General features: G+C 32.3%; 2 protein-coding genes and 1 pseudogene across 2 annotated transcripts in view; 2 read left to right on the top strand and 1 right to left on the bottom strand.

The window, feature by feature from the left end:
- The window catches only part of LOC146936967 (putative disease resistance protein At3g14460), a 32891-nt gene that overhangs the window by 10353 nt on the left and 10280 nt on the right, over positions 1-12258 (top strand). The gene's annotated exons all lie outside the window — the stretch shown is intronic.
- LOC146936970 (uncharacterized) lies at positions 3661-4323 on the bottom strand (annotated as a pseudogene).
- On the top strand, positions 4502-5725 carry LOC146936969 (uncharacterized). The gene is made up of 4 exons (XM_085749310.1): positions 4502-4526; positions 4610-4902; positions 4981-5079; positions 5326-5725. Exons 1-4 carry the CDS (start codon positions 4502-4504, stop codon positions 5554-5556), a joined length of 648 nt encoding a protein of 215 aa, XP_085605436.1. The 3' UTR covers positions 5557-5725.

Raw genomic sequence — 12258 nt, 5'->3', positions numbered from 1 at the left:
GTTTATTCCAGAAATTAAAATATTTCTCATTGTTGAGACCGATGAGATACGTTTTAAGTGAACAAGCTCACCTAAGACGTACAGACTTCAGGACCGACTTGCTATAGTCAAGTTTGGGGCGAGTTGTAAAACCTTTTTAATAAAAAATTTAGAGACTCGTCCTGTGGTTCTGAGGTACCATTACAAACTTGGTTTCAAAATGAGATTTTCTTTCAATCAAGTAATTGTTCGTTCCAAGAACCTATGTACCAAAGTTTAGAAATACTAGAAGCAAAATACTAGAACAAGTATCGTTATTACTTAACAAGGAGTGGTATTAGAAGGCATGCAGATGCTATAGAGATGAGATTTCATGAAGAGACGACGACGTTCGTTGATGACATTAGTATTTGGGATGCATGTAATTTTCGCCAAGAGTGTTCAAGTACCTGTGCAAATGGACTTGGCAAGAATTTAAGAGCAAGTGAACCACCAGACTGGTTAGTAGTTTGTCCGAGGAATCGGTGTAATTGTTTACATTTCTCCAAGACAAGTTATTGAGTTACCCAAGAGTTCGGGTGCAATGAGATTGCAAGTTTTCTTTAAGACTCTGAGAAAAGACAAGAGATTTGTAGCATCATTAAGATAAGTAACGTAAGTAAGAGGCTTGAGACTCGAAGTACAGTGAGAGAGGTTATGTGTGCATGATAAGATGTTTATGATGCAAAGGAGCACTGCGGGGCAATTCCTGAGTGTTTTAGGTAATGAAGGTTATTCAAATTAATGGTATATGCCAAGTAACCAAGTTGTGGATACAAGATGACCAAGTTGCATGCAGTAAAGATGTGGTTCAAACGCGATGTTTTGAGATAGCTCAGTGATTTAAGAAGAAAAAAAAATAAGATTGAGAGATTTTATTCGTTTTAATGCGGATAAAGAAAGAAGTTAAGTACGTGTTTTAATGAAGAAAGTATGCTACGAGATCTTTCGAGTGGGCTTGGACAAAATTTGATATGAGGATTAGTAGGTGATCTCTAAATTTCGAGGACGAAATTTCTTTAAGGGGGGTAGAATGTAACATCCCGCATGTCAGTATCAGAACTGTATCAGTCGATCGTCCCGGAGAACTTATTTTGGAAGAAAGTTTAATGGAGAATATTCATTACGTAATATCAGCTTATTACGGGTTAAGTATCAGAGGCGTATATAACACGCTTAAGTCAAGGGCAGTTTGGTAATTGCACGAGAGGAAGATATTTATTGGGTGGAGGACCAAAAATATCTCATTTCCTCTTCTCCATTCTCTCTCCTAAGATGTTGGCAAGGCTTTTCTCTTCCTTCCCTCTTCTCCATCGGTTCCCTCTCTTCTCTCCCTACCACACCATGTTATCAAATCTTATCCCCCATGGATCAAACATCATAGTTTCCTTCTCCTCCTCTCTCAAGAACAACAAGAAGCTTTGGATTGATATCTCTATTTCCTCACATAGAGATTCCTTTGAGACTAGGGTTTTGGTTAGAAAGCTTTGGGTTGGAGTAAAGGTGATCAAGCAAAGATCAATATGCTATGGATTGTAAGAAAATAACAAGATTGGTTTGGTTTGAACAAAGAAAGCAAAAAGGGGCAAAAAGCTAGGGTTTGGTCATGTGAAGTGAAGATGATGCTTGAAGCTTGGGAATCATGTTAGGTGAGTTCCTTAGATAGCTTTCCCACCTTGAGTTTATGTTATTGACTTGTAAGATAAGAAATGAAGTTTTTAGGGTTTGCATATAGTATGTAAGCACCCCTTTTCATGTTATGCTTGCTATACTTGCCAATGCTTGCCATTTAAATGTTTTATAAGTTTCCTATGACCTCTAGAATCATACTATGCATAAAGATAATTGGTTTTGAGGCTTTTGGGTCAAGAACACCTATTATGCAGGGCTGGACTGTCACAACTCGCCTCGCGAGCAAGTGAGCTCGCCATGGCGAGCAAGACAGCCGAACCAGGGGTACTGCTCGCCCCTAGCTCGCCTCGCGAGCAATGCAACTTGCCACGGCGAGTAATGCTGCTCGCCTCGCGAGCAAGACAGTGCTTACGGCATTGTTTGCTCGTCTCAGGTCTTGTTGACGTCCTATAAGCCGGTGTTACCCGAGCAGTCTTTTATGAAATGAACCCCTCAAACCAAGATTCTATTGGCTAATTTTAAGTAAAGTTTTCTTGAGAAGAAGCAAGTATTTGGCATAGTTAGCAAAGCATGGCAAAGAAAGAATAGTAAGATAAGAACGGGTAGCAAGTCAACCATTAAGAAAAGGGAAGAACTAGAGCCTCGGTATAGTTATCGAGAACTAGTATAGTTAGAAAGAATAGAATGCTATGCATTAGTAATATGCTTGATAAGACGCGAGGTAATGTGAGTATTATCTTTGCATAGAAGCATGTGCCATACGAGTATGGCAAGACGTGAATCGATTTCATATCCATTCACAAGTTAAGTAAAGAAAGCATATAAGTTTACCTCTAGTGGGATCGTTTAAGGATCCGAGGTATAAGAGATAGTATGTATAGATTTTCATACATGCATAAGACTAAGACTTTTAAGAAAGAAAGAGTGTTATGTCTCTTGTTATCCAAATTGGATTCAAGGGGTTCCCCAAGGGGAATGGTTAAGCCGCAAGGGAGCCGCATTTCACTAAGTTAAGGTGTCGTGTCTTTTGTATTCCATCCAAGGTTGGGTACAAAAGGTTCTTCAAGGGGAACGGGGTAAGCCGTAAGGGACCCGCACGTTCACTAAGGGAGTCCGGTGCGCTCTTGCTAAGCATTTCACCGGTAGTAAGGGATTATCTTCCGGGGTTACTCCACTAGGGACTAATCCATAAAATGAATTCAAGATAATTGTTTGTTACACGCTAACATAATCAATGAAGTTGACTATGCATAATCATCATACATTTATGTGTGTTGTGTCATAGAGCCTTGACATAGACTGTCAAGAACTAGAAAGAATAAGTAAGTATAAAGTCAAGAGCTAGCAAGCTAGAAAGAGTCACTTTGGTGGCAAGATTAAGAATGTTTTTAGATACAACTTATTCAAGTAAGCAAGTTAAGAGAGTTATACCGACGACGATCCTAGGTTTCCCCTAATCGTCCGGTTTAGAGTCGTGTCATGACTTTAGCAAGTGAAGGCCATGATGCGTAGATCGTATCTTGGCATTGCGGTTTTAGTTTCCCCTTAACCGCCATGACACATATAAGAAGAGAAGCCTATAACAAGTAAGATAGGACTAAGACGGGTCTAGCATGCACTACCGTCTAGGGAAGCAAGACTCCACACACGTATAATCAACCGTCAGGTTGTATTGTAGACACGTGGCGACTATAGGTTTTTCCCAGAGGTTGCCTATAGCCTAGGGTTAGGTGGAACTCACTGAGACATTATGTCTCATCCCAATCCTTATTTGTTTCAGATATCAGGATGGTTTGCAAGCTAGTAGCCGAATGGATGCTGCGACAAGTGTTGGTTCGTACCCGATGCCGGATGATGTTGACCTTCAAGGATGTATACATTATGTATTAGGAAAGTTTAAGATGTAATCTCTTGTACGAACGCATGTTGATGCATAAACATTCATTTGAAGTTTTATTGTTGTAAAATTTAATGTATCCAGTACTAAAGATAACGCACGTGCTAGACTTTCTAGATACGTCTAGTATGGGTGTTACAAAAGCCATAAACTGATTCAGCTCTCTGAGTCATCACATAGTCAAATAGTCATCCACCTATGTGCTTATATCATGGATCATCAAATACGTATCTTCCCTACCAGCACCAAGTCGAGCAACAAAATTGTTTATCTCTTTGATCTCACTAAAGCAAGGCATTTTCTTTACTAGCTTTTCGCTGATTTTAGGATCAAGCGTGGAAACTATAGAATTTTCAAACCCACCAGCAATTTTTCTTAGCTCCATGTATATCTTGCAATCACCATATAAGCAAGACAAGAAAACTCCACATACCCTAACTTCAATACTCTTACCAGAAATAATCTTTGTTTTACCATAATGTGTGTGAAAAGATTTACCAAAGTTGGTGCTAAAACACCCTGCTGGTTGAATCGCTTTCAAATGATTTTTAGCCAAAGAAAGTGATTTCTTATTCTCCACCATGAGCCAAAGAAAGCCTTGCATGGCCAAGATGAGAAAGAGAAGAAGAAATGGAATTCAGAATCTCCAACAAACCCATGGTATAGTTGAGATAAACTATACCAAAATCCAATGCTAATTGGTCAATGTGTTTGGAAACATGGGAGTGAAAGTCATGTAATGATGAATATGATAATACTTCATTGGGTTGAGCAAATTAACATTTTGAGCCACAAAATCATTTATTTTAATTCACAAAATTTAATTTCATATGTGATTCATAAATTAAAAAGTATAATTTTCGCAAAATACACTAAACTCATGTATAATTTTAAAAGGAAAATATTAATTTGGTCATTAGATCAAGATCCGAGAATTCAAATATGTTTTAAATCATGACCATCGGATCAAGACCGGATGGTAAGATTTAATAAACAAGGGAAAATCGCTTTCACGGTTAGTAAATAAATAAGCAGATGGCACATTGGCTTGGCTTGACCTAGTTGTGTGGTTTGAGGTTGACGGCACAGAAAGCAAAAACAATGTAGGAGTAATTCTCTTTACTAATGATTTTCCTTTTACATTTTGTTTTTCACTGAAAACAACAACAACCTTTCTTTTCTGTGACCACCAATTTGAGGGTTTTTGTAACAGGGCACCTCGTCGTAGCGGTGATTCTTTAGGCAGTCAAGTTCGTTCCACAATTCCTGATCTACCATTTGACAGACCCCATTTTTTCGATGCTGAATGGAATATCAACGCAGTGCTGGATAAGAAATCGCTCAAGTTTAAGACCGTCAGCACGCTTATCTTAATCTCGTTTTCTAATTTGTCTACTTAGAACTATTTTTAAATATGGTTTTGGTTTAATTAGGTAATTACCGCACCTAACAAGGTGAAGTACACCACCAAAACAAGTAAGCTTAAGGAGGCATCCTATTATGCTTTCAATCGGAACCCGGAGGGTGGTGAGGTGGGTTCTTATTTGTTATTAGATTTTATTAGATTATTAGATTATATGCTATGAAGCACGGACACTTTTCGGATTAAACGTGTCCCGGTGTCCGACATGTGTCGTGTTCGATACAGATGCGACACCGACACTTGTAATTACACTACGTTAATTATGTAATTTTCTCAAATTATGTTGTGGGTCGGTGTCCGTTTCCGTATACATGGTATTTATTTATTTATTTATTTAATTTTTTTTTTTCACTAGTCCCAAATCTGGAAAATCGATGAGGTTCTGAAGAAGATAACCGAGGCTTTAAAGGTTGCTGAGAATGAATTTGGTGATTCTAAAATTGTGCTGGAGATGAAACGAGCTCTGAAACTGCTATCTTCTCGTCAAGAGAAACTCAATTCACTACATATCGAACTCAAAGACTTGAATGTCAAGATTTATGAAGAAAAAAAGAAGAAGGACACGTGTGGTGATTCTTCTTCTTGAATAAGAGTCTTTGCAAATTTGTCAACTACCATTGATAATTTAAAGTTAGAACAAAAAAATGATATAAACTTTGTTTGCTCCTAACTCCCTTTGGTTGAAAACTAAAATTCAAAATGTGGTATTGGTTTGTTTGGCTAAGCTATATATCAAGCAAGTTTGTATAGATTAAGGTTGTGTGTGGATTAATTGATTTTGAGAGGCATAAGAGATGAGTTTATGGCTTATATAGGCATGTTCATGTATAGAAACTTTCAAAGGTCGTAGAAAATTGTCACGTTGAAAACATGATAGAAACAAGTGGGATGGTCAAATGTACTTATCCGTTTGTGTTGAGTAACTCGGTTTTGTGTTCAAATTTAGAAAAAAAATCCATAAATTGAAAAGCCTTGTTAGACTTCCTATAAAGCCTCATATTTCTTGACCCCTTTTGTGTGAATTTAAACAAGGCTCTTGTGTCCTCGCGAGTTTAGCTAATTTGGTAGAGACAATATATGATATAAGTAAGGTCTGGGGTTCAAATCCGACCACCACCATCAAAAAAATAAGGCTCCAGTCGCTCTTCCGACCACCACCATCAAAAAAATAAGGCTCCAGTCGCTCTTTTGTTGTTTTTACTATATGAGAAATCTTTGAATTAGGATCATGTTGCTGTGTTTTTTTTTTTTTTTTTTTTCAATTTCATATATGGCAAAAGTTATGGTGCATAAGGAGATCCTTATGCACCGTGCATAATTGCTTTCTACACCCAACATAATTGCTTTCTACACCCCAAGTGAAAAGATTTATTTGAGTCCACTATAAAATCTATTTGTTTGTGGGCCTAATAAAGCCCCATATTATAATTTTTTTTTAACAATTTATTTATGCAAAATAGCTTATTCGAAATAGTTTATTTATGCAAAACAACTTATTAGAGTGATTTTTTAAAAACCGCTTATTCAAAACAACTTATTTATGCAAAACAGCTTATTCCGATTAATTTTAAAAACCAACTTATTCAAAATAGCTTATTTATGCAAAACAGCTTATTCGAAACAACTTATTAGGATCACTTTTTTTAAAACAACTTATTTATGCAAAACAGCTTATTTGTTCAAAACAGCTTATTCAAAACAGCTTATTTATACAAAACAGCTTATTCCGATTTCATTTTAAAAAACAACTTATTCAAAACAACTTATTTATGCAAAACAACATATTCATGCAAAACAACTTATTCAAAACAGCTTATTTATGCAAAACAGCTTATTCGAAACAACTTATTTATACAAAATAGCTTATTTGTGCAAAACAACTTATTCAAAACAACTTATTTATACAAAACAGCTTATTTGTGAAAAACAGCTTATTCAAAACAGCTTATTTATACAAAACAACTTATTCCGATTTCATTTTAAAAAACAACTTATTCAAAACAACTTATTTATGCAAAACAACATATTTATGCAAAACAACTTATTCAAAACAGCTTATTTATGCAAAACAGCTTATTCGAAACAACTTATTTATACAAAAGAGCTTATTTGTGCAAAACAGCTTATTCAAAACAACTTATTTATACAAAACAGCTTATTCAAAACAGCTTATTTATACAAAACAGCTTATTCCGATTAATTTTAAAAACCAACTTATTCAAAACAGCTTATTTATGCAAAACAGCTTATTTGTTCAAAACAGCTTATTTATACAAAACAGCTTATTCCGATTTTATTTTAAAAAACAACTTATTCAAAACAACATATCTATGCAAAACAACTTATTTATGCAAAACAACTTATTCAAAACAGCTAATTTATGCAAAACAGCTTATTCGAAACAACTTATTTATACAAAATAGCTTATTTGTGCAAAACAACTTATTCAAAACAACTTATTTATACAAAACAGCTTATTTGTGCAAAACAGCTTATTCAAAACAGCTTATTTATACAAAACAACGCATTCCGATTTCATTTTAAAAAACAACTTATTCAAAACAACTTATTTATGCAAAACAACATATTTATGCAAAACAACTTATTCAAAACAGCTTATTTATGCAAAACAGCTTATTCGAAACAACTTATTTATACAAAAGAGCTTATTTGTGCAAAACAGCTTATTCAAAACAACTTATTTATACAAAACAGCTTATTTGTGCAAAATAGCTTATTCAAAACAACTTATTTATACAAAACAGCTTATTGCGATTTCATTTTCAAAAGAACTTATTCAAAACAACATATTTATGCAAAACAACTTATTCAAAACAGTTTATTTATGCAAAACAGCTTATTCGAAACAACTTATTTATACAAAACAGCGTATTTGTGCAAAACAGCTTATTCAAAACAGCTTATTTATGCAAAACTGCTTATTTGAAACAACTTATTTATACAAAATAGCTTATTTGTGCAAAACAGCTTATTCAAAACAACTTATTTATACAAAACAGCTTATTTGTGCAAAACAGCTTATTCAAAACAGCTTATTTATACAAAACAACTTATTCCGATTTCATTTTAAAAAACAACTTATTCAAAACAACTTATTTATGCAAAACAGCATATTTATGCAAAAACAACTTATTCAAAACAGCTTATTTATGCAAAACAGCTTATTCGAAACAACTTATTTATACAAAATAGCTTATTTGTGCAAAACAGCTTATTCAAAACAACTTATTTATACAAGGCTCTTGTGTCCTCGCGAGTTTAGCTAATTTGGTAGAGACAATATATGATATATGTAAAGTTTGGGGTTCAAATCCGACCACCACCATGAAAAAAATAAGGCTCCAGTCGCTCATTTGTTGTTTTTACTATATGAGAAATCTTTGAATTAGGATCATGTTGCTGTGTTTTTTTTTTTTTTTTTTTTCAATTTCTGCCTCCTTCACATTAATTGCTCATATATCAAAAAGGAAAAAAAAAAATTGATACAAGCTCATATATGGCAAAAGTTATGGTGCATAAGGAGATCCTTATGCACCGTGCGTAATTGCTTTCTACACCCAACATAATTGCTTTCTACAGCCCAAGTGAAAAGATTTATTTGAGTCCACTATAAAATCTATTTGTTTGTAGGCCTAATAAAGCCCCATATTATAATTTTTTTTTAACAATTTATTTATGCAAAATAGCTTATTCGAAATAGTTTATTTATGCAAAACAACTTATTAGAGTGATTTTTTAAAAACCGCTTATTTAAAACAACTTATTTATGCAAAACAGCTTATTCCGATTAATTTTAAAAACCAACTTATTCAAAATAGCTTATTTATGCAAAACAGCTTATTCGAAACAACTTATTAGGATCACTTTTTTTAAAACAACTTATTTATGCAAAACAGCTTATTTGTTCAAAACAGCTTATTCAAAACAGCTTATTTATACAAAACAGCTTATTCCGATTTCATTTTAAAAAAACAACTTATTCAAAACAACTTATTTATGCAAAACAACATATTCATGCAAAACAACTTATTCAAAACAGCTTATTTATGCAAAACAGCTTATTCGAAACAACTTATTTATACAAAATAGCTTATTTGTGCAAAACAACTTATTCAAAACAACTTATTTATACAAAACAGCTTATTTGTGCAAAACAGCTTATTCAAAACAGCTTATTTATACAAAACAACTTATTCCGATTTCATTTTAAAAAACAACTTATTCAAAACAACTTATTTATGCAAAACAACATATTTATGCAAAACAACTTATTCAAAACAGCTTATTTATGCAAAATAGCTTATTCGAAACAACTTATTTATACAAAAGAGCTTATTTGTGCAAAACAGCTTATTCAAAACAACTTATTTATACAAAACAGCTTATTCAAAAGAACTTATTTATACAAAACAGCTTATTCCGATTAATTTTAAAAACCAACTTATTCAAAACAGCTTATTTATGCAAAACAGCTTATTTGTTCAAAACAGCTTATTCAAAACAGCTTATTTATACAAAACAGCTTATTCCGATTTTATTTTAAAAAACAACTTATTCAAAGCAACTTATTTATGCAAAACAACTTATTTATGCAAAACAACTTATTCAAAACAGCTAATTTATGCAAAACAGCTTATTCGAAACAACTTATTTATACAAAATAGCTTATTTGTGCAAAACAACTTATTCAAAACAACTTATTTATACAAAACAGCTTATTTGTGCAAAACAGCTTATTCAAAACAGCTTATTTATACAAAACAACGCATTCCGATTTCATTTTAAAAAAACAACTTATTCAAAACAACTTATTTATGCAAAACAACATATTTATGCAAAACAACTTATTCAAAACAGCTTATTTATGCAAAACAGCTTATTCGAAACAACTTATTTATACAAAAGAGCTTATTTGTGCAAAACAGCTTATTCAAAACAACTTATTTATACAAAACAGCTTATTTGTGCAAAACAGCTTATTCAAAACAACTTATTTATACAAAACAGCTTATTGCGATTTCATTTTCAAAACAACTTATTCAAAACAACTTATTTATGCAAAACAACATATTTATGCAAAACAACTTATTCAAAACAGTTTATTTATGCAAAACAGCTTATTCGAAACAACTTATTTATACAAAACAGCGTATTTGTGCAAAACAGCTTATTCAAAACAGCTTATTTATGCAAAACTACTTATTTGAAACAACTTATTTATACAAAATAGCTTATTTGTGCAAAACAGCTTATTCAAAACAACTTATTTATACAAAACAGCTTATTTGTGCAAAACAGCTTATTCAAAACAGCTTATTTATACAAAACAACTTATTCCGATTTCATTTTAAAAAACAACTTATTCAAAACAACTTATTTATGCAAAACAACATATTTATGCAAAAACAACTTATTCAAAACAGCTTATTTATGCAAAACAGCTTATTCGAAACAACTTATTTATACAAAATAGCTTATTTGTGCAAAACAGCTTATTCAAAACAACTTATTTATACAAAACAACTTATTTGTGCAAAACAACTTATTTATACAAAACAGCTTATTCCGATTTCATTTTAAAAAACAACTTATTCAAACAACTTATATATGCAAAACAACATATTTATGCAAAACAACTTATTCAAAACAGCTTATTTATGCAAAACAGCTTATTCGAAACAACTTATTTATATAAAATAGCTTATTTGTGCAAAACAGCTTATTCAAAACAACTTATTTATACAAAACAGCTTATTTGTGCAAAACAGCTATTTTGCACAAAATAAGCTGTTTTGAATAAGCTTTTTATGAGTTAGAGAGAGAAATGAGTATGGATTATGAGTTTCTTTACTGGAACGTTGTTTAACATGTTATACACTGCAATTATTACAGAAACCATAATTATGGTTTAATTGTTTTGATAATCATGTATGTGAAACCAAGATAAATGTGTAATGATTTTTAATGAAATTATTATTGTTAGATGGTTTTGAATAATGATTAAGATGTTATACACTGAAATTATTACTGAAACCATAATTATGGTTTAATGGTTTTGATAATCTTCTATGAGAAACCAAAATAATTGTCTAATGGTTGCTGAGGCTTTCATTTACGGTTATGCACGGACTGGACTCTCTTTCTACCACTGTATCATAGGAGTTTCAACTAACAAGAAAGGAGTGTTAAGAAAAGTGTTAGAATGAGAGTGTTTCTAACATTTCTTTTCACAATAATGTCTTGAATTATTTCTAAAAACAGTTTCTAAAAACAGTTTGGATGTTGTTGCTATATGAATCTGGAAAATTATTTGCGTGATGAGTGTTATTGTGAATGGATTCGTGTTAGGTTTTGAGTTTATCTGGAAAATTATTTGCGTGATGAGTAATATTTTCAAAGAAAACCATTAAGTACATCTAATGGTTTTGGAGTACAACTCACATAAACCATTTTCACAGCAAAATGGTTTTGGAGTACAACTCACAGAACTGAATGATGGCAATGGTTTTGGAGTACAACTCACAGAACAGAACTGAAAATTCAAAACCATTTTCACAGAAAATTCAAAACCATTAAGTACACATAATGGTTTTGGAGTACAACTCACAGAAACCATTTCGACAGCAAAATGGTTTTGGAGACCAACTCACGGAAACCATTTTCACTGCAAAATGGTTTTGGAGTACAACTCACAGAAACCATTTCCACAGCAAAATGGTTTTGAAACCAACTCACAGAAACCATAGCCATAACAAAACCATTAGACAATTATTTTGGTTTCTCATAGAAGACTATCAAAACCATTAAACCATAATTATGGTTTCAGTAATAATTTCAGTGTATAACATCTTAATCATTATTCAAAACCATCTAACAATAATAATTTCATTAAAAACCATTACACAATTATCTTGGTTTCACATACATGATTATCAAAACCATTAAACCATTATTATGGTTTCAGTAATAATTTCAGTGCTAAACAACGTTCCAGTAAAGAAACTCATAATCCATACTCATTTCTCTCTCTAACTCATAAAAAGCTTATTCAAAACAGCTTATTTTGTGCAAAATAGTTGTTTTGCACAAATAAGCTATTTTGTATAAATAAGTTGTTTTGAATAAGCTGTTTTGCACAAATAAGCTATTTTGTATGAATAAGTTGTTTCGAATAAGCTGTTTTGTATAAATAAGCTGTTTTGAATAAGCTGTTTTGCACAAATAAGCTGTTTTGTATAAATGAGTTGTTTTGAATAAGCTGTTTTGC

Source organism: Medicago sativa, chromosome 3, assembly GCF_051527215.1.
Source record: "Medicago sativa cultivar Bolivia chromosome 3, Bolivia_mono, whole genome shotgun sequence".
In the NCBI taxonomy this organism is placed as follows: Eukaryota; Viridiplantae; Streptophyta; class Magnoliopsida; order Fabales; family Fabaceae; genus Medicago; species Medicago sativa.
Note: the sequence above shows the minus strand (reverse complement) of the source record. Positions and strands in the feature narration are given on the sequence as shown.